Source organism: Tamandua tetradactyla, chromosome 1 (assembly GCF_023851605.1).
Source record: "Tamandua tetradactyla isolate mTamTet1 chromosome 1, mTamTet1.pri, whole genome shotgun sequence".
NCBI classification, from domain to species: Eukaryota; Metazoa; Chordata; class Mammalia; order Pilosa; family Myrmecophagidae; genus Tamandua; species Tamandua tetradactyla.
The window spans coordinates 22584722-22607622 of record NC_135327.1 but is presented as its reverse complement, the minus strand read 5'-3'; the positions used below and the strand labels follow the sequence as shown (position 1 = coordinate 22607622).

The window sequence follows — 22901 nt, the reverse complement described above, 5'->3', positions numbered from 1 at the left end:
CGCCTCCCCTACCCGCCAAGATCCACGAAGAGAGTAAACTTGGAAAGGTTCCAGGAAGGGAGCTCCTGAGACTTGGTAGGCCAGAGTTAGCATTTCTGGGAGGAGGCGTCATGGGATACTTTGATATCTGGTGAAGCCTATGAACCCTTCTTGATTAATGTTTTTAAATTAATAAAATAGAATCCATAACATGACAAAGGAACCAATTATATTGAAACAGTTCTCAAAATATTAAAAACTGCATTATAGTAGTACATGTGTTTCTTTATTACAAATTATTTCACAAGATTTATTGAATAACTGTGGTAATTTCCAAGTCATGATAAGCATAAGTGATATTTCAAGATATCTGGAGCAGCTGTATTGTGTGAAGGAAATATCTGTGATTTCTGTTGGTGACAAAGTTACAGAACCTGTTAATATCACTGTAATATGTTGCCTACATTCATAATTGAAGGAATGATAAGCTCCAGATAAAGGTCAGCATAATTAAAACATAATATTTTTCCTATCCAATTAATGATGAACCCTCTGGATTTTTTATATGATCCCCAGGCTCAGAGCTCCTATGATAGGGGATGACAAGTACATCACAAACATATTACTACTTCCCTTTCTACATCTTGGCAGACACCATTAATCAATTATAGTAATTTTCTTACTGAGCCCACACTCAGGTCCAGAATTTATCTCAATACCATGCTCCGGGAAATGGCTACCAACCAATCAGAGTGGGCTCTTGATTAACTGATCATTCCTAGGGTTGAGAAGTCAGTGCCATTGTGAGGATGAGATACAGGGAGAAAGGGAAGAAAATTAGGCTTAGCAACAATCTGCGGTCAGGGAGGGGCATAAAAAACAAAACACAGTCAATGGTAGGTTGATGTGTGTCATCAGGGGAAAAGCTCACCAACACAGTTTATGAAATGTCAGGTTGTGTTATTAGGAGTCTAAGGTCTTGAATGAGGGAGGTGACAGTCCCTTTCTGCTCAGCTCTGTTCATATTCTAGGAGTTCTATGTTTAGTTTTGGGCCCTGCACTTTCAGAAGAACATAGGCAAACTGGAATGTGATTTAGGGAAACAATCAGGATTGGCAGATATGTGGAAACCATATTCTCTACCACTTATTTGTTCATAGTGGGAGCACATGTCAAGGCTTTCCTCTGAGATACACCGTGCTAGGAGCTGGGGGCACAAACAAGAACAATCCCAGGGCCCCTGCCCTTAAGCAATAACCCATGAGGATGGTGGGAAGAACTGGGTATCTGCATATTCCCAAAGGACCATCCTAGGGCAGAAGGATAGAGTTTGTGGACAGATTCCAGCTGAAAATGATATTACTACTGGAGTTCTCAGATAGTGTCGTGGACTGCTGAATCATCCAGGATCCTGGCCACAAACATGCTTGAAAAATTTGAAGAATCTGCAAGAGGGTCTAAAACCCTCATCTGAGGCCAAAGCCCTGGCCTGGGGGAGACTTTGCTGCTAACAGCTTGGGACCCCCACATCAGAACTCACACTGCTGACACCAAGGCTGGATGCTGACACCATGACCTTTGCTCCTGCTGCCTCTGGACACTCAAAATAGCAGGCACCACACTCTGGCTGAATGGCATGGGGCTAGCCATGACTGCCCCTTGGCTGCAGAAGAGGCTGGGAAGGCCAGTAGTAGGAGGTGGGAACCTACAAGGCAAGGGTGTTCGAAGGTTCTGAGCAACCCAAAAGAAAGACAACTGTCTGCTCCACCCACCATGAGTCAAGTGCTTCTGTTGTGCTGGGCTCTGGGCTCAGCACTTTTCATGGGTTGTCTCTGCTAATCATCTCAGCTCTCCTGGAACTCTGCTGTGCTTATCATTTTCCATTTTACAGATGAGGAAAGTGAGCCTCGGGTATTTAAGTCATTTGCCCGGTTCTTTTACTGCTCCATGGAGGTGGACAGGAGGAATCATTTATCTACTTTAAAGCTGATGAAATCAGCTGAGTCTTAAGCACCACCCAGGTGCCATTCTGCGATCTTCAGGATTCCAGAGTGAACACCATGCATTCCCTGCACCTCATCTGAGCATCTGCTGCATTCTGGGCTCTACATCAAAGTCACCTCCACAGAGAGGTCTTCTTGGACTACCTCATCTAAAATAGCCCCACCCCACCCCCTCTATCTGCCCCGTGTCACTTGTCTTCCTAGTGCTTATTAAGATATTCACTGGAGGATCTACCTACTTATTAACTGTCACCCAGCAGGGTGGGAGCTGCATAAGAACACATCTTTGTCTTTTTCACTGCTCTATCTCCAGCCCTTTGCAAGTGGCTGACACACAATAGGTTTTCAGGAAATATCCTTGGACTTTCTGGCTGAGAGCCCTTGGGCAATTTCTTAGTCTCTCTCTGCCCAGTGCCCCCCTCTATAAAATGGAGATAATGACCTATCTATCTCCAAGTGGTTATGAAGATTCTATCAGACCTTATTAGCATCTTGGAGCCTGTCCTTAAAGAGTTAACAGAGAACTAACATCTGGTTCCATGCAAATTACACTGCAGGGCCCAGACTGTCAGAGAGAGGAGGTTCCTGGGGGTTGAAAGCCCCAAGAGGTCAACTTGAAGAGGACAGACTTGGAATTGACAATGGCTGACGTTCTGGAGCGCTGACTGGGTGCCAATCGGCATTCGAAACATCTCCGTCACTGACGGACAGGTGCCATCCCCAACTAACATCCGAGGACACTTGTGGTACAAGAGGACAGGTAACCCGCCCAGCATGGATGCTGTATTATTACAGACCAAGCAGGATTTGAACCCAAGCCAACTATGTTTTTAACCCCTAGTTTCCCTGCCCCCTACCACTGGGGTGAGATGGTGGGGAAGTGGAGAAGGGGAACATTTGGGCAGACAGGGGTGCTCTGGCTTCTTAGGAGTCTGTCTCTCCACCAAGTCTGGGGTCAGGCATGGGTCAATATTGGCAGCTCCCTGCCTCCACGCACCTGGACCACCTCCTGGTTTTCTCCAGAAGCTGATGGGTCCCAGCTGGCGTATGAGCAGAAGCACAGAGCAGGAGGCAGAGCTGGGGGTACTGAGAAGAGTTGACTTCTCTGCATCAAGAGCTCTGGGAGCCCAGAAATGCCAACTCTGCAGCTCTGACAGCCGCCTCAGCATCTGCCAGGGATGGTTCTGGGCTCGGCTGGTGGGAAAGAGAAGAAGGCAGGAGAAGCCACTGGGGGATGGGAGTGGGGATAAGGGAATCAGCCTTCATCTGATGGGTAGGAGCCTGAAAGAACCAGGGAGGCACTTCTGTGTCTGTGCCTCAGTTCCCCCAACTGTGGAAAGGGAGGGGATAATGCTGAAATCCCAAATTCTACTCAGAGTCCCCACCTACTAAGGGGGGTGATTCTATCCCAGGCTTTAGCCCTATTTAGCAGGTACTATCACTGGCCTCAGTTTACTGAGGTGAAATAGAAGCACAGAGAGGCGCAGTGACTTGCCCAAAGTCACACAACTTTCAGACAAGGCAGGGATGGTACTAAAACTTACCTCAGGGTATCCCAGACACAAATCCTGAACTTATTTAACTTTCTGAATGTAGAGATCTTGTGTAGGGGCCTTTCAGGGGCCTGTCCCGAATACCTGCCAGCCAGCCTTCTGGAGGTTTTGGGAAGCAGCTTAAGGAATGACTCATTCAGGGGCAGTGTTAGCATGCTGAGGACATCTCCAACTCTGAAGGAATGTCAAGGCCTTTGACAGTCAGGGTAGGGACTCAATTATTCTCCAAAGCAGAGGGGATTCTTGTGAGTTGATGATTTAATCTTGGCTCAGACCAAAGGGCATCATGGTGAAGAGGGGGTAGTCACAGGATGATTTTTACTCATTAGTTTATTCATGCAAGATGTTATGTTTATTGAGCACCTACTATTTTCCCAGCACTGTGTGGGTGCTGGAGGTATAGCAGTGAATGAGGCAGACATGGGCCCCTGGGAGGAGCTCTCAGTCCTGGGGATGGGGGGAAAAGGGAGATGACAGGAACTGAGTAACCACTGAGGCTGGGGCAGGAACCACACAGAAGCCCCAGAGGGCCTCTCCTGGGAGGACCCTTCCCCACTTATCCCAGCACTGGCCCATTGGACCCTCTCAGAGAGAGACCCTATGGCCTAAGATCAGGGCTTTGCAACCGGGCAGCCTGGTTTGAACCCTGACCCTGCTGGTTCCTAGCTGGACCTCCTTGGCCAAATCATCTTGTCTCTGAGCCTTGGTCTCCTCATCTGCAAAATGGGGAGAGCAGGAGGCTCCACCTCATAGGTCCTTATGGTGGATAAATGAGGTAATCCACATAAAGGGACTGAATTTGGCACCCAGCACATAGTAAGCATTCAACAGATGTCAGCTAGGATTTTGTCACCTGGGGCTTTGCAACATGCTCCTTCCTACCACATATCATCTCTGTTCTGGGATAGATCCTGGGATCAAAGGTTAACTACGCAAAGAAGGGAGAGGAGAGTGCTCTGGGCAGTGGGAACAATATATGCAAAGGTCCTGAGGTGGGAAGTTTAGAGGAAGCTGGGAAGAGGCATTGCGGGAAGGGATGGCTGGGCCCTGCAACACCCCAACCGCCTCAGTTGGCCCATTCTGAATTCCTGAGCAATGAGGAATGAAAATGGAAAGGTTTCTAGAAATAACTACCAGAGTTTTCAAGGCTGGAGAGGAGGTACCTGATGGAGGGTCAAAGCAGAACCTCTGGAGCACACTGCCTGGTTTGAACTCTTAGTTCACCATAAACTGGCTATGAAACTTGAACAAGTTACTTAATGTCTCTGTGCTCAGTTCCCACCCCCCCCCCCCCCATAAAATGGACATAATAATACTGTCTGCCTCGAAAGACAAGGGTGAGGATTAACTAAGGTAATTTTTGTAAAATGTGTGAGTTGGCATAAAACATAAAGGAATAAAATAAAAAACAAAATGCAGTATCTACAGGGAGGCAGGGAGGCCCCACTAAGATCTCCCCTCAAGAGGGAACCTGCCTTGAGGGCTGTAGTCACCGACAGCCTCCAGCGGCAGCATCTTCACAATCCACCACTTCTGAGGTGAGTCCTCTGCTTACCCAGGGCAGCCCCTGCAAATGACCGAGCATGGTGGGCAACCAGGGCCTGGTCCTGCTTGTGCAACACACGATGGCTCAACAGGAGATCTTTGCCCTAGAGCTCACCACTGGGTTGACTGAGTGTTCCTGAGAGCTGCACCCCTGCCTGAGTCCTTCACCCAATCTTCCTTCCTTCCACCTTTTCGTTACACATTTGTCAGACCTGCACCCAGGTTGGAAGAATCTCTTTTCTTTGCAGGTTTTACCCTTCAGAAATCTCTTGAGCTCCTACCTTCTTCCCCTCACCCCCACCCCCAGAGATCCTAAGTGACACAAAAGAGAACACAGTTTCAAATTACAGGGGACCCACCCCACCGCATGCCCTTGGGCAAGTCGTCTCTGTGAGCCTCTGGTAGTCAGAGCTGTGAACTGTTAAATCCTTTTTCTACCCTCTTTTCCTTTGGCTCAGAGGAGGAGAGCCTGGATAAAATCCACTGGAGAAAAATGGAAACAGGGCAGAGTAAGTGAAGCTTATGGGAGAGAGAGAAGGCCCCATCAGTAAAGAGCTGATGGATTTGTGGCCACTCTCCTCCTTGGAATTCATACAGAATTCCATTATTGACTCTGGACAGCAGCTTCCCATCCCATCTCTATTTGACAATCTAGAAACCTGGGGTCCAGACAGGGAACAGAGGGAGCAGAGCCGAGGCTGGAATTCGGCTCCTGGCTCCCACAGAAGTGCATTTTCCAGTGCACCGTGGAGCCTGCAGGGGATATAGTACCCTGCCCTGTCTTTACAGATGTGGAGAGCCCTGGGGGATACACAGCACTAAGACTCACAGCCAGACCCGTGGCTTGCCCTCCCTCCTGCTGGACAGGGCATGGCTGAAATCTGGAACACAGCAGAGCAGACTGGGGAAAGGCAAGGAGGGTTGAACATGCAACCCCCACCCCCCCCCAGTTAGGCCCACAATGCTAAGCCTGAAGTCCCTGGGAAGTCAGGCAGGCAGTGGACCACATGGACAGGGGCCCCTCTCCAGCTCTTCCATCCAGTGACCATGTAGCTTGGGGGCAGGCACTTCATGCATCCTGTAGGACGGGGCAAATAACAGCCTTTTCCCATGAAGCCATGGCGATGCACAGATAAATAACGATCTATAAATAACCAAACAGTCAACATGTATCAGCACTTACTGTGTGCCAGGCATTGCTCTGAGCACTCCAGGGTACACTGTCATGTAATCATCAGTACAGTCCTGTGAGATGGGCCCTATTAATATGCCAGTTTACAGATGAGGAAACTGAGACAGAGTCACCCAGCTGGGAAATGGCCAAGCAGGGATTAGAGCTGAAAAATAGGCTGACTCCAAATGCATGGGTCTAAAGCCCCAGGCAAGGCCATCTTCTGTGAAGGGTAAGTGCTTAGGACAACGTCAGGCATGAGAAGCCGCTTAGTAAATGTCACTGTTGATGTAATAATAATTATTGTTGTCATCTGGGACACTTGCCATGGGCAATGCTATCTTCCCAAAAGTCAGAGAAATGAATACTCTGATATGTTTTACTAAATTTTATCATTTCCTCTACTTAGAAGTAAGGGGATAGCTCACAGGCGCTCAAGGTAAGTATCTGTTGAACTGAACCCTTTTATAGACCTTTCGGAAAACACACAAAATAGGGGAGGGGACCCTTCTACTGCCTTCCTTTCTCTTTTCTATGCATGTTTATTTTTATTTTGGTTCATAGTTGTGAACGCTCCATGAGAGATTTCCGGATTCTGCATCTCTCACTTAACATAATTCCATGAGTGTTTTCCCCATATGATAATTTTAATGGCTGCAAAATATTCCATCCATTGGATAATTCTTCACAACCCCCTCCCCACTTTCCCCAGCTTGGAATTTTTATTCCGGTGTCCATTGCTGCAACAAACATCCTTGAGAAGAAAGTTCTTTCCTTACTTGATGTGATTTGGAGACGAGAATTTCTAACAATAGACTTTCTGAAGCCAGTAAACCAGTTTGGGGGGAGATTTGGGGCATAGAAGGCCCTTCTCGGTGTTCAGTGACAAAACCATGCGGGCCATGTTGTATTTCATCCACTCTTGCAACCTCTTTCCCCTGCAAGCATTTTGGAGCCTAAGCTTCTAAGCTGAAGTTTTTTTCCTATCTGCTAAATGTACCCACCTCATCTTAGAACCTGAAGTCAGAGACCTGGTTCTTATCCTCATCCTGACACCTTGAGCTGTGGGTCCTTGGGTATGCCATTTCCCTTCTATAAGATTCTTCTGTCATTTAAGGAGTGGATTATCTCTAGATTCTGAAGGGGAAGAACTCCAGTGCCAGCTCTGACCCTAAGGCACTGCAGACCCTTGTGCCTTCTTAAGCTCTCTAGGCTCAGTTTTGCCATCTCACACAGGCAGATGGGATAGTGAAGCCATCAGGCAGACATGGTGATGTCTTAATTACTCCACTGAACTAGGAGCATCTAGGAGTCAGAGATCCTAATGCCCAGCACAAAGTAAAAAATAAGACTACACCACGAATAATAACAACTGAACAAATCAACAACTCCTTGGCAACAGTGAAGTTATACTCCAACCAGTAGGTTCACCTTTTAAAGTGGAATTTTATCACCACAACCATTCACTCATCCATGCATTCATTCAATAGTTATTTGACTATCTGACTACCCATTTATTTGACCTCATCTTCTTCTATCCCTTGCTATTCCTTAACTGGGCCAAGCTCATCCCTGCCTCAGAGCTTTCAAACTTGTGGAAGCCTCTGCCTGGAGATCACTTTCCTTGGCTCCTCACATGTTTGCCTCCTTCTCATCACGCAAGCTTCAGCTCAGCTGTCACCTCCTTCAAGAGACCGTTACTGGTTACTCCATCTAAAGACACTACAATTATCCATCATCTCCTGTTTTATGTTCCTCACAGCACTGAATGACTATTTGAAAGGATACGGTTTATCTATGTGTCTCCTTGCTCTTGACTATCCACTCTCCCTTGAGTGTCAGCTCCAAGAGAGCAGGGACCAAGGCTGTCTGGTTCACATTGACACCACAGAATCCTACGAACATGTGCAGAATGGATGCTGGGCACTACCAGCACAACTGCAAGTACACAGCCTGCTTGTATTGAACACCTACTACACGCCAGGTACCACTACAAGCCCTTTAGATGTAGCAACTCTTGTAATGCTCCCAAGAAAACCCCTGAGGTAGTGACAATTCTTACTGTCACTTAATAAATGGGGAAATTGAGGCACGGAGCATTTGCATAAGGTATACGACCTTAAGCCCAAGGCCCTATGGCTAGTACACAGGGGAGCTGAAATTCCCTAGTTCATACCATTAAGAATGTGCCATGCACGGGACAGATCCCCATCCTCATTAAGCTCTGGGGCTAATGGACAAGCTGACCCAGGCCACAATCTAGGATTTCAGGGATGTCAGGGGCTACTTCCTAGAGAAAGTGATGTCCTGGCTAAGCCTTGAGGATGAGTAGAGGCTTGCTAGGGTGAAGTGGAGGAAATGACACACTAGACAGTGGAGGTCAAGAGGCAAGCAAGAGAACAGCAAGCCTGAAGAACTAGAAGTAGGTTCATGCGCCTGGAGTTGAGAATATAGGGGGTGCCATGAGTCGAGGGGTGTGGAGACCTCCGTCATCACTGACTGTTAAATAAAAGTCCCAGGGGATAAGATATCAGGCAATAAGGCTGTCAAGATGGGCAGGAACCCCCAGATCATGCCAGATCTTGACAGGATAAGGAACCCAAACTTGATTCTGAAGTTTCTAAGCCACACCCCAAAGACTATGTTAGCCCCTGACCCAGTGGTGCCTGGAAGGAAATCGCTGGCTCACTGCATAACCTCAGGTTTCACTAGGCCATCTCCAGGCCTTAGTCTCCACACTGCTATTGGATGACCCAATCCCAAAGGGACATCCCCACTCAATCAGCCTTGCATCCCATAAACAAAATGCCACTGACCAGTGAGAACTCAGCATTCCTAGAGTCTGATTCTGGGAATCTTGTGGCTGACTCTTGTGCTCTGGCCATTCTACACTTGCCAGAACCGGCCCACCACCATGGGGCTTTGCCAAGCAGCCTCTGGCAGGAAGCTGAGTTCTCCTATTTCTTGTCCTGCCAAGATAAGGGGGACTCCCCAGGGTTTTGGCCGGATGGGGGGGGGGGTATTGCTGCTCAGATCCTCCTAGAGACAAAGGAGCTGACCTGCAAAGAGTTCCAGCGGGAGCCCTGCTCCCCCTCCCTTCTCCCCTCTCCCTTCCCAGTCCACGTGTCTCTATTGTCTGCTCCCCGCTTCAGGGAAAGACACAGCCTCGGATGTGTCAAAACCACCACCCCCCCGGCAGCAGGGAAATTAATTACTGGACGATTTTCACTTCCTCTTGCAGCGCCAGCCTGAGCTAGGCACCAGAATAGGACCAGCTGAGCTGGGCTGGGCATCGGCATGGGGGACTTGTTCCCCCACCAGTTCTGGGAGAAGAAAGTTGAACCCCAAACCCAATAGAGGGCTCCAATAGGAGCCCAAGCAGAGGGTGGGGGTGGGGAAAACTTCCTCTAGTTAAAGCTGCACTCAGGCCACACTAGCCACTTCAGATTTGAGGGACAGAGAGAAGACTGAAGGCAAGAGGGCCACTGCTGATGGTCTCATACTCGTTTTTGCACACCTTTCCCTGTGTACCCATGTGCCTGAACTCCATCTGCTCAGGACTGCTCCCCCACTTCTCTCCTCGGCTTCTTCCTCTCTCTTGTACTCTTCTTTCCCTTTCTTTGCATCCCTAGGGGGCTTCCTTTTTGTGTCTCTGGATCTCTCTTTTCCTCCTGTGGGTGAATGAATGTGTTGCTACTTCTCCCCACCTCTATCTTTCTACTCTGATTCTCTCTTCCTGTGTCTTTTTGTCCTTTCTTTCAGCTTCTATTTCTACATCTTTCAGTGTGTATCTCTTTCTCTGAATGTCTCTTTCTTTCTCTGTATGTCTCTTTCTTTCTCCGTATCTCCTCTCACCGTCTTCTCTCTCTCTCTGCGCCCCCCCCCCCCCCCGTCCATCTCTCTATATCTCTGCGCCTTTCTCGCTCTCACTTTCTCCCCTCCTGCCCGCCAGCCGCTCCCTGCGCCTCGCCTGCCCCCACCGCCGCCGGTTCAGGGGAACGTGTGCGGAGCGATTGTCCTGGGGGACATTTGATGGATTAGAGCGCTGAACAGTTCCATTGCTAGGGGACCACCTGATCTCCTCCAGCCTGCGTCCCATATAAAGCCGGCAGCCGGAGTGCTGAGCACAGCTCCAGCGATCGCCTATCTGTGCGCCGCCGCCGCCAAGCTCGAGCAGGAGCCCGAGCCCGAGCCCGAGCCGGGGCCGCCGGCACCGGTGCCGGCTCTGCACGGTCACCAGCCGGTTCGCCCGCTGGGAGCTGTCCAGTGCTGAAACCCCGCGCGGCCAGCCAATCGCGCCCGGCTGGCCGCCTCCCTCCCGGGGCCCCACGCAAGTGCCCCCACAGAGCCCTCTGCCAGCCGCACCATGCCGCGCTCCTTCCTGGTAAAGAAGATCAAAGGGGACGGCTTCCAGTGCAGCGGGGTGCCGGCCCCCACCTACCACCCCTTGGAGACCGCCTACGTGCTGCCAGGCGCCCGGGGGCCGCCGGGGGACAACGGTGAGTAGGGCCGGGCGTGGGGAGAGGGGAGGGGAGCTCAGGCCCTCCCCAACTTGGGCCACGAGGAGGGGCGCGCGCAGCAGGGAACCCCGGGAGATTTCCTTGGCCCTGTGCGCCTCCCGAGCTTCCCTAGGGCCGGGCGGGCGGGGCAGGGGCTAGGTCCTACAAAGGGTAAGTCGCAGGGTCGGCATCCTGCAGCCAGGAGCCAGCCAGGACTTTCAAAGTTGTGGCCCTAGAAAGGGGTAGAGGTGGGCTGTTGAAGAAAGAATAGAGAGGGGGGGGGTATTAATGGCACATTAACACATTAAAGGCTAGTGCAGGGGGGGATGTATTAATGCACAAGGCAGTCTGACAGTCCTCTCTCTCTGGTTCAGGGAGGGAGGCTAACTGAATGTACCCCCAGGTGGGGCAGGAAGCCGGCCTGATTACAGGTCCCTGGAGAGATGGGGTTGTTCCCGAGGGGTGCGCTGGGGGCTCTCTCCCTCTCTTCAAACCGGCTCCTTCTGGCGATGCCAAACAAGTGCTCTCAGGGTCTTTTCCCAGCAACTCTTTTGTTATGCTCAGCCACATGCCTGCCAAAGCTGGGCCTGTCCTGGAAACTGAGAGAAGAGGGATTTCTGGAAGGGGATAACCCAAAGTGGCTCCTGGTCCATTGGGATGCACTCTGGAGGAACCTGCAGTTCCTCCCCCCCCCCCCACAAAGCCAGCCCTGCTGCTTCTTCTAAATCCCCACCTCTACCCACCCCACACATCCACACACTCCATCTCTTCTCAAAACAAGTTCCTTCAGGGGCAAGGGTTTGGGGAACAAGGGAGGTCATTCAAGGCCCAGAAAGGGGTGATCTCTGGAGGCTGGGAGTAACAAGTAGAGACTCTTCTGGTGGGCTCCCTCCCCCATAAGAAGATCACAAAAGGTTTCTCCTCTAATGGCCCCCACCAGGGCAGACATCTGAGAAGGAGGCATCCCTTTGGCAGGGAGAGATCTGGCATCAGATGTGGTACCCGCTTTGGGTGTGTGTGTGTGTGTGTGTGTGTGTGTGTGTGTGTGTGTGTGTGTGAAAGAGAGAGAGAGAGGGAAAGAGTATGTGACACAGAGAGAGAGAGAGAGAGAGAGGAGAAAAATGAGAGAAGAAAGGGCTGAGGATTAAGGGGGAGCTGTGATAGCAAAGACAGGAGCCTGGGAGGGTAGGGGCTTCCGCCTGGGGGATTTCCAAATACTTCACCCACATGCCATCACTCTGCCAAACCAGGTAGCAAGAGAGTGCTAAGACAGAGGGCTCTGTGACCTCATCAAGGTCAAAGAAGTTAGGGAGTGATCAGCACAAAGCTACAGCCCCTCAGGCCCTGGCCTCCCCCTGATACCCAACAGAACCCCATTTTCCTCTTCCCATACATCTTCCATTCTACCGTCCTCTTTTCTTGGCCCAGGGACTCCTGGGGTTGAGGACAGAAACCTAAAGATATGGCTGGGCTGGGCTGAAAGCTGGCAGGACAGAGGGTGAACCTGGGGCTCATGCCAGGGTTGGGGAGTGTGTGCTGAGAGCTGGGTAGAAACTGAAATGTCTGCAAGACTGAGATGTGGTTCCCTTGTGAGATGGACATAAAGCTGTGGGCTCCCAACCTTCTGAAGCCCCTTTGGTCCTGTGCCAACACCAGCTGAGAAAACCCAGAGAAGCCCAGAGAATTCCCCATGCACAGCCAAAACTGCAGGTTATCCCTCTGTAGGAGACGGTCTTGTCTTGAATTCAGCCCAAAAAAGCATTGTGCAAATGGTGAGAAGGAAGGTCAGGCAAAATCCTCAGCAGGAGTGTCCCTGTGGAGATTCCACCAGGTTTGACCCCCAAAAACCACTGCCATCTTTGGCCCTTTCCCCCAAAGGGGTCCAGACCAACTCCCTGAGCTCCAGGAAATCCTGAGGTTGTTCTGATTGGCAGGTGTCTGGTCTGGAACTTGGGAGGCCTGGGCTCTAAATCTTTGACTTGCTATGTGACCTTGGGCAAGTTCCTTCCCTTTTCTGTCCCTAGCCTCCCCAGCCATGAAAGGATTTTTGGATGGTATGAACCAAACCATACTTCTAACTTTGACTAGCTCAGCTTCTGTGAAGGTCAAGCTTGGGTGGGAGGCACTGGAGATGCCCAGACTAGAATCTAACAGAATGCCGGAGGCCACTGTCAGGGTTTCTGTGGGGCTACATTTAACATCCAGCACCTGGTTGAGGGCGGCAGAGTTCCCAGGGCCAGGCATTTTTCTTGGTTTTAGTCTCTACCAGCTGTCCCACAACAAGGACAGGTACCCTGGCCTGGCAGCATTGGCAGTATCTGCAGTGGACAGCATCAGTACAGGAGACCAGGGGGTGACCCTTCAAGCCTAGGTATGGCTGGGGAACACAGGGCTTGCCCTGTCCTGCTTTCTGGGGCCTCTCCTAATCCCGGGGTGTAGACGGACTGGGCATTGATGGCTCCCCAACTCCATGGATGAATGGGGGTCCTGGGGGTCCTCAGAGAGCATGCTAGCTCCTGGTGGCCCGTTGTCTCCACTCTGCCGGAAATAACCTTGCTGAGCCTTTGAGGGAAGTGTGAAAAATTGCTGAGCCGACGTTTTTCTCTCTCAGCATGTGTAAGTGTGCTGGGTAAACAAGGAGAAAGAGAGGAGGGGGGGAGGTGAGGAGAGGGAGGGAGGGAAGGAGGGAGGAAGGAGGAGGCAGGGAGGGAGGCAGGAGGAGGGAGGAAGGGGGAGGACCTGGGGCTGGAGATAGTTCCAGTTATTAGAAAGATCCTCTTACAAGCCATTTCTGTATATCTGGCTGCAGGGTCAAGATGAGGCTGGTGAAAAGGGAATCTAGGGAAGAGTTCAAGGAGGGCCTATGAATATGGGGGTCACAGGAACCATAGCCTCCTATTTCATGCAGATGCAGGACTCCAAATTAAAAAGGTGTACCCCCCAACCCACCCCAGCTCAAAGAATGCCTGAGAGTGCTGGAGAATTCCTAGAGGACTCCTCCTACATACTATACACACACACACACACACTTCACATACTATACACACACACATACCTACACACACACACACACACACACACACACTTCACATACTATACACACACACACATACCTACACACACACACACACACACTTCACATACTATACACACACACACACACACTTCACATACTATACATACACACACACACACACACACACACACACTTCACATACTATACACACACATACCTACACACACACACACACACACACACACACTTCACATACTATACACACACACACATACCTACACACACACACACACACACTTCACATACTATACACACACACACACACACTTCACATACTATACACACACACACACACTTCACATACTATACATGCACACACATACCTACACACACACACACACACACACACACACAAGCAAAGCTCTTTTTTGCCCCCCTACTCCCTTCCCTTTCAGCCTCCACAGGGACAGACAAAGAGTGCAGCAGGTGTGTCTAGGCTTCTCCCAAACCCACACAAGCCCCCCAGTGGGGAAAGCTCCTGGTCTCTGCAGAGCTCCAAGAACAACAAGCAGATCTTATCTCACGATTCCCCCCAAGAAAATGCCTCATTTCTCTCCCTCCTGCTCCTCTTGCTCCTCTGTTTTCTGCCTCCATGGAGCCCTCTCTTCTTCTTTGCTCCCCTGGGTGATAACTTTGCACAGATCAAATTCAGTCTCTCTCAGAGATGCCAACTCATGTCCTCTGAGACTCTCTTAGACCCTCACCCTCCATTTCCACCAAGCCCACCCTCACAGACCCAGGCTTCCATCCTGGGCATTGCTGAGGCCTCTTGGCCATCCTAGGGAAGACTGCTGCTCATTCATGGGCATGTCAGTGGTCTCCATGGGCCCCCACTGAGGACATCGTTATTGAACCTGGAATGTCCACTTTCCCTCCCATCCTAACTCTGAACTCCAGCTAGGAGCCAGGTCCCTTTTCCTGTGCCCCCACACCGGTCCTGCCCTCAAACTCTCTCAGAGTACATCCGACCCAGGCAGATGAGGGATCAATGCCAATCCAATAACACAGTTGTCTGTCCTCTGTGGCTACATTAAGCCTCCCCAACAGGCTTAGGAAGCTCTCTGACTTCTGTCCATGGCTTATCTAGTTGACCACATTACACCAGCACCTGCCTCCTCTCATTCTCTCTGATGGCGCCAGGCAGTCGCTCCAGGCCAGTCTTGGAGCATGGTCCAATGTCCCATTGGCTGTATGTCCACCCCACACCTTAGAGCATCCATCTGAGGAGGAGAGAAGTAAAGGGCTGCCCCAGTCCCTTAGAAGAGGGGTCCCAGAGAAGGCTAGAAAGATACCCAAGGACACACAGTAGGCTCATCTGAGTCTTCTATAACCACCACCATCTTTAGCATCTTGGTTTTAGTCCAAGTCATGTTAGACGTCCAGGTTCAAAGTCTAGCTCCAGGTTTAAATCCAGGTCCAACATCAATCGCCAATGTCAGGTCTGAGTGAATGTCTGAGGTTACAGCTCCAGGACAAATCCATGTCTATTTAAGTTTCAAGGTCCAGGGTCTACATCTAGGGACAAGGTCCTGTCAATGTTCTAGGTTCAGGATCGGCACCCAGATCCAATTTGCAGTTCAAGGTCACGTCCAACTTCATTCCCAAATGATTCAAGTCTCAGCTTTACCATTATCTTGATGATTGGCCTTGGACTAATCTTCCCTGGCCCAGCCTCAATTTCCCTCTCATGAACTGAGCAGTTGAACTTGCTCTCTTTCTGCTCTGACCTTCTGAGGACCCAGAAATATGATTTTACTAAGAATTAAGGGGACTCAGTGGGAGTATGGAATAATGGGGCCAATGAGAGATATAGAATCTGGAGGCCCATGGTCCTCCCTGAGACCTGAGGTCACAAGGGATACACCAGGGGCCTGAGCTGAGCTTCCATGCTTTGGACTGTCTCAGTTTGTGATTCCTAAGAGACAGCAGGAGACATGCTACACTGGGACATAAGGACATGTCCCTTATGTCCCAGTGTAGCAATTTATACATCCCAAAGGCTCTCAGGATCCTACCTCCCATCCCTGCCCTTTCCTCGTGGGCAAAGGTCAGAGGCAGCAGGGGAGGATTAGTTCCAATCTACAGTGACAAAACGGAGGCCAGGGAGGGCCTGGGATTTGCCCAAGATCACAAAGGGTGTTAACTGCTTATCTACATATTTTAGGGATCCCTGCAGCCTAGAGGCCCTTTGGGAGGTAAGAAAGATGAAACCCAGGTCTTTTAGCCTCCTTCCCAGCTGCTGTCTTCCCAGGAGAAAAGTGCCCACTACAAGCCCCTGGGTAGGGAGGGGGATTAGAATGTGTCCTCTGCCTGCACCCCTCTGAGTCAGAGAAAGGGTAGAGCAGAAAGCAGGAAGATCTGGAGAGGAGGCAGAGCACTACACAACATACCCTCTCTCCAGAAGCAGGACCAGAAAAAGCCCTGAGGGTAGGGGAGGCTGTCCCACCAAGCAGGGCTGGGCCAACAAGACCCTCAGCCTACCCACTCACATCGCCACAACCCCCTTGAAAAACCATTCCTATCGATTTCTGCAGAGCCATGGGCCTCCCTGTGGACCACGGGAATTGGGTCAGATTCAGGAAATACCAGAATACAGGGAATTCTAGGAGGTGGAGTGGTGGGGAGGGGCCCTGGAATCCTCTAGAAGCTCCCTGGGCCTGAGTCAGTGAGCATCAGCCAACCCCAAACCCTATAGCCCTGGTTATGTTGAGCAAGACCTCATTCTGCCCCCTGCTTATCTGAATTCAGGGACTCCCTCCCCAGCAGGCAGGTGTGCCAGCTGCCAGGCCCTCGGAGGAGGTGGGTGTCATTTGTGGTGCAGAGCCCAGAGAATTGCTAACAATGATGCTATAATAAGGGGAGGGGGAGGTACCCAGCCCCTTTGCCCAGCTCTGTGAGCAGACAGGAGAAACTATTTTTATCCTGCTTTGCTGCTGACAGACCTGGCTTTCTGCTCAGCTGGCTGAAGCTGATTCTCGCGGCCCGAGGCCCTGGCACAGCAAGAAGCAGCTCTAAATATACCCATGCAGCAGCCCCTCCAGCCCCCACCACCCAACAGGGCTGGGCCCTCCTCAGGAAACAGGGCCGCCTGGGAAGCTGGCCCTCCACCAGGCTCCTCTTTCCGTCTCAGGACAGGGAAATGGGACTGTGGCTGGAAATTCCCGGAAGAGTCTGGGAGAGACTGGGAAAAGAAACCCTGAAGGACTGGGAGGCAGAAGGCAGGAGGCTGGCCTAGCTCTGGCACAAACTTGCTCTGGGCCCCAGCTTCTGCAAAATGAGGGCAATGGAGGAAATGACCATGGTGCTCCCTCAAAACAAGCTCATACATATAAAGCACTTACTACTTTAATAAATGTTAGCTGTTGCTATTATTATTATTTACAAAAATATATAAGGGGCCAGATCATTTTCCAGAAGTTTCTCTCATTCCCAACTCCCCACCATCCTACAAGACAGAGGCCAACTGCAAGGTATTGTTTGAAAAATCACACCTCGCCCCTCTTCTTCCTAATTAAAAATCTTCACTCCTCCAGCAGGTCTCCATTCCCTTCTGGTGCCTTGGAAAGAGCATGGATTTGAAAGGTTTCGAGTTTGACTTCTCTTCAAGTGACCTTGGGCAAATTCCCTCCCTTCTCTGGGCATCTGGGTTTAGCGTAGTACCTGGTACCCAGCAAGGTCTCAGTGAGTTGGGAGCATTATTATCATAATCACCTCTCAGCGATTTCCCCACCCCCTCATCCCAGGGGAATCAGACAACTGGATGAGAAGGTGTCTCTGGAGGACCTTCCATCTAACACATCAAGACTTTTTGGCAGAGAAAATAAAAAGTCATTCTCAGGTGACATGTGCACAACATCTCCATTTTTCCAAAGTTTTCTGGACTGTCTTCACAACCCCTTGTAGCAGGGGTGGCTCTGGTCTCCAACCTTCAGATGGGGGGATTTGAGCCCAGAGAGGCTGCAAGATTTGCTCAAAGTCATCTAACTAAGGTGGGAGGACAGTGCCACTAGAAAGTCAGCTCTCCTGTCTCTGGGTCCCTGCCCTTCTCTGTCTCTATCAGGACCAAAACAAGAAAGGCCCATCTCACGCTGTCAGCTGGAGAGACAGGCAGCTTATCCTTCTATAGTCACCTGAGGGGCAGAGGAAGGTGCCCATACACAGAGTTAGAACACAAGTTACACTGCCCTAAAGGATTCTTCAGGATTGAGGCCCAGAGAGGCAAGGTAACTTGCCCAAGGTCACACAGCAGCCTGAGATACCCTTGTGTATCTCCAACTCTCCTGCAGATGAGAAGGATATTTCCAGGGAATGCAGGAAAGTAACAATGACAATAACAGCTTGAGAGGTTATGTGTGCCAGGAATTGTACTAAGCCCTTTACGTATTAACTTACTCAATCCAGTCTGAGTTCCCTTATACAGATGTTGTACAAAGAAGTTAAGTTGCTTGCCAAAAGCCACTAGCTAAGGAAAGGTCTGCAGATCTGGAGAGAATGTGGTAGAATGAGGGATGGAGGGGGTGATAAGGAAAGAACAAAGGGTATCATGGAGAGATACAGAAAAGGACTTTAAGCAACCTGTCCAAGGTCACATAGCAAATTAGAACCATCTCCTCCTAAAATGACAGCACCGACTCTTATTTTGAGCCTTCTCCCCAACCCATGTCAAACTCTATAACCACTGCTCATGAGTTCTAGTCCCACTATTCCTGTCCTGAGGAAAATTCCACATTTGCCTCAGCCAGATTAACAGCTTTTGTTTGAGATACCCCTATTTCTGTACAAAGAACTCCCTGCAACTGGAGCCTGGTGCTGCAGGCCGCCACTAGAGGGTGCTGCAAGCAGAGTGCCCCATTTGGGGCAAGGGCTTCCTGACTCACTGAGCTCCTACTACAGCAGCTTTCTCACGAAAATAAGATGTAGAAATTACACAACCTGGGTTAAGGAAACAGAGGGCCAGAGAATGGTAAGGAAAACTGTAGCGCAGAAACCCATCCAGGGAGCTTATTATCATTAATAATAATAGCCAATATGTATGGTGGATTTACAATGTACCAGGCACTGGGTTGGAATCCTGGCTCTGATTTACTAGCTGTGTAACCTAGGACATGTCACTTAACTTCTTTGTTCCTCAGTTTCCTTATCTATAAAATGTTACCAAACTTAGACAGTAGAGGGTGTGTTCAAACAGTGCCCAGCATATAAGTGGCTCGAGGCATGTTGATTATTTGTTTACATATTTTTGTTTACTCATGAACTTCTTACTGCAACTGTGTGAGTTAGATGCTTTTATTATCTCCCACCTTATAGCCCGGGAAACTGAGGCACAGAGAGGTCAGGTAATTTACCCAAGGTCACACAACTGGGAATGGTAAAGCCAGAACTCAACCCAGGTACTCTAGCACCAAAGTCATGCTTTCAACCAACAACAGAACATGCAAAGCACCGGTCACACGCTCAGCGGCCCCTTACAAATGGATACACTCCTTGAGAAAGGCCACCCAGCTAGAATCTGAGTTAGTGAATCGTCATCCCCTCCCCCATTCCACATCCTGAGCCATATGAGGTACAGACATGTCACCAGACCAAGTGGACAGGCAGACTCTCTGGGCTAGAGAGTGAGACTGGCTTGGCTAATCACTCAGCTATTCCACAGATACTTACTGAGTGCTTACTATGGGGGTAGGAGGTGAACAACCCATCCATAGTACGCTGCAACGTCACTGAGTGTAGGGAATGAGGGAAGGAGTGCAGTATGCGCCAATCCTGGCTCCACCCCTTGAGCAAGTCCCTTCCCCTCTCTGTGCTTCAGTTTTCTTGTCTGTAAAATGGAGTTAATATGAATATTTTTGTGATGATTTAATGAAGCTGTGATGGGAAGCACTGAGCATAGTGCCTAGCACATAGTCAGTGTTCAACAAACATTAGCAATTATTATAATGAGTAATTACAATGTGAAGAAGTACAGAAGGAGGAGGGGGTCTGGGAATGCCCAACAGACATTTAACTTAATCTGAAACACCACTTCTGAATATGTGGAGGCCTAAGTACCAGGCCTGGTCCCTGGGGTTCTAGAGGTTTGGGAACCTCTAGACAGAGAGGGATGGGAGGGGAGGAATGGGGTGCTGAGTAGCTGGGCACCCCTTCCCCAAATTATAAAACTCCCACTAACAATGCCCCCACTGGATCTGTACACACAGCCCCTTCCTACAGATTCCCCACTCCCACAATACCCAATCACTTCTGTGTGCGGAGAGCCCTGTGTGGGCAGCTGAAGATACAGGAGTTAAAAATAAGGGCAGACTCTCTCTTTCAGGGTTGGGGGACAGTCCAAATAGACTATAGTACAAGGCAGGCCATCCCAAATGACAGATGAGAGGCAAAGGCCTGGAGGCTGGCCCTGGCAGACTGTCTGAGGGAACCAAAGCAGATCAGAGCACCTGGACATAAGTCTGAAGGAATCCTATTCCCTGCTTGCAAAGCCCTCTTCTGCCTGCCTATGGCTCACTTCAACAGGGCAGGCAGCAGGGGTGTGGAGGGTGTATGTCTCAAGAGTCAGGAGAGGGTTGAATCCTCAGCTTTTGCCACTCCCCTGCTGTGAAACCTCAGAAAGGGGCCTAAGGCCATTGTTCTCTGCAGTCAAAGGATAATGGAAACACTTGGTGCTTAAGTGTCAAGTTGATGAGTTTCTGCCAGGTCTGCAGTCCAGCTTTAGGGGTGTCAGGAGGGTGCAAGGACCTGGAGGTGGTATATGTCCTTAAGAAGCCCCTGATGAACCAGGTTTCCCACAGAACCTCAGTAATGAGGAAAGAAAGAGGAGAGAGAGGCAGATTCTCACTGGGGTCTGAAGCAGGATTCTAGAGGACTGAAAAGCAAAGCAGGTTTGGGGACAAGTACAAGAATTTCTGTTTCTTGGGCACCTACTAAGTGCCACACACTTGATCCCTTTTAAATCCTCCAGCAAACCTGGAAGGCATCTTATTGGACTGGAATTCCTTTATAAAACATCTATTTATTGTGCACCCACATTAAGCCAGGCATGTGCTGGGCACAAAGATTCAGCCCCCTGGAGCTCACAGTCTAGTGGGGGAGGCAGACAATTAACTAATCTTCAGTAAAGTCACTTTTTCAAGCAAGTAAAAAACATAATTACCATAGCTAACATTTATATAGCAATTACTGTGTGCTCCCTCTCTCTTTCTCAATTTCCTTACATGTAAAATGGGGATAACAGTACCTACTTCATAGGGCAGCTGTGACGAGTAAATCAGTTAACTCGTGTAAAGCACTGAGGCAGGGCCTGGCACACAGAAAGTGCTCAATACATCACCTTACCCAATTTTCCCAACGATTCTGGAGGGAGGCGGGAGTCCAATTACAAGCTCCATTTTGTAAACGAGGAAACCGAAGTTCAGAGAAGTTATAGGTTTGGGGCAAACAGAACTGGCTTTGGCTTCAAACTACCAAGGAAAAAATAAGGGCAGACCCCCTCCTTCAGGGTTGGGGGACAGGCCACATAGACTATAGTTCAAGGCAGGCTATGTGCAATGCCAGGTGAGATTTGAGCCTGGTTCCACCACTTACTAGTTGTGGGAGCTTAAACTGACTGCTCTATGCTTTTGCTTCCTTATCTGTAAAGCGGCAATGATAATAATATCCTTTTCATTATCTCTTAAGACATCTAACGAAAAGCCAGCAGAACCGTGCCGGGCACTGCACAAGCGGTCCATAGGGTATGGCGGGGGTTATTTTTATTGTTATCCGCAGAGAAAGAATTTGAATTCAGGCAGCCTGACACCAAGTGCAAAGCTGCACGTCAGTACTCAGTGTCGCACCTGCAACTATTATTTTCCAAGAATGGCCAAAGGGATAGAGTTGGGGAACGGTGGGAGTGACTTGCCCTAAAAGGGGAGTCTTGACGGGCCCCTCACCACCTCCCACCGTGCTTCTCGCGCCCACAGGTTATCCCCAGCACTGCCTGCCGCCGAGCAGCTACGATGCGGACCAGAAACCAGGCCTGGAGCTGGCGCCCGCCGAGCCCGCGTACCCGCCGGCGGCGCCGGAGGAGTACAGCGACCCCGAGAGCCCGCAGTCAAGCCTTTCGGCGCGTTACTTCCGCGGGGAGGCGGCTGTGACCGACAGCTACTCCATGGACGCCTTCTTCATCTCGGACGGGCGTTCGCGACGACGACGGGGCGGGGGCACGGGGGACGCCGGGGGCGCGGGGGACGCCGGGAGTGCCGCGGGGCGCGCGGGGCGCGCGGGGGCGCCGGCGGGCGGTGGGCATCGGCACGCGTGCGCCGAGTGCGGCAAGACGTACGCCACGTCGTCGAACCTGAGCCGCCACAAGCAGACGCACCGCAGCCTGGACAGCCAGCTGGCGCGCAAGTGCCCGACGTGCGGGAAGGCGTACGTGTCCATGCCCGCGTTGGCCATGCACGTGCTCACGCACAATCTACGCCACAAGTGCGGCGTGTGCGGCAAGGCCTTCTCGCGGCCCTGGCTGCTGCAGGGCCACATGCGCTCGCACACGGGCGAGAAGCCATTCGGCTGCGCGCACTGCGGCAAGGCCTTCGCCGACCGCTCCAACCTGCGTGCGCACATGCAGACGCACTCGGCCTTCAAGCACTACCGCTGTCGCCAGTGTGACAAGAGCTTCGCGCTCAAGTCCTACCTCCACAAGCATTGCGAGGCCGCCTGCGTCAAAGGGGCCGAGCCACCCCCGCCGCCCCCTGCCAGCAACGCCAGCTGAGCCTTCTGCCGCACTCCATGCCCGGAACTCGCTCTGCACGTGTCCCCGGGCTCCCCACCCGCGCCGGCAGAGCCCTCTCCAATCCCCAGCTGTGTTTCCCTGCCCACGCCCCTCGTGGGGACCCATCCCAACCCGGAACTTTTCTCTCTCTTCCCCCAAAACCACAACTCACTTCTGGCAGTTGCCCCCAGCAACACCCCTACCCACTTCGTCCTTTCCATCCACCAAGACTCGGACCTTGACCCCCTGTCCGCGCCCTCACGTCTCCCAACTCAGGCACTAGGTCTGGGCCTCTCCGGGAACACAGACCCGAAATTTTCTCTGGC

General features: G+C 50.9%; 1 protein-coding gene across 5 annotated transcripts; it reads left to right on the top strand.

Annotated features, from left to right (window-relative positions):
• Nucleotides 1-10601: 10601 nt before the first annotated feature.
• Nucleotides 10602-22575, top strand: SCRT2 (scratch family transcriptional repressor 2). 5 transcript variants are annotated; one of them, XM_077112072.1, is made up of 2 exons: nucleotides 10602-10750; nucleotides 21785-22575. In XM_077112072.1, the coding sequence occupies exons 1-2, from the start codon at nucleotides 10618-10620 to the stop codon at nucleotides 22573-22575; spliced, it is 924 nt and encodes a 307-aa protein (XP_076968187.1). In that variant the 5' UTR covers nucleotides 10602-10617. The 5 variants fall into 5 exon arrangements, 1 of the variants encoding a protein (XP_076968187.1); XR_013156269.1 differs by lacking the exon at nucleotides 21785-22575 and adding an exon at nucleotides 17363-17671 and having other exon boundaries at nucleotides 10639-10750; XR_013156270.1 differs by lacking the exons at nucleotides 10602-10750; nucleotides 21785-22575 and adding exons at nucleotides 11800-13366; nucleotides 17363-17671.
• The last annotated feature ends 326 nt before the right edge of the window (nucleotides 22576-22901 follow it).

Excerpts from the sequence above, each read along its gene's own strand:
- SCRT2 (XM_077112072.1), top strand. The coding sequence starts at position 10,618 with ATGCCGCGCTCCTTCCTGGTAAAGAAGATCAAAGGGGACGGCTTCCAG. Across the intron at positions 10,751-21,784 it reads GGGGCCGCCGGGGGACAACG|GTTATCCCCAGCACTGCCTG; the intron begins GTGAGTAGGGCC and ends TCGCGCCCACAG.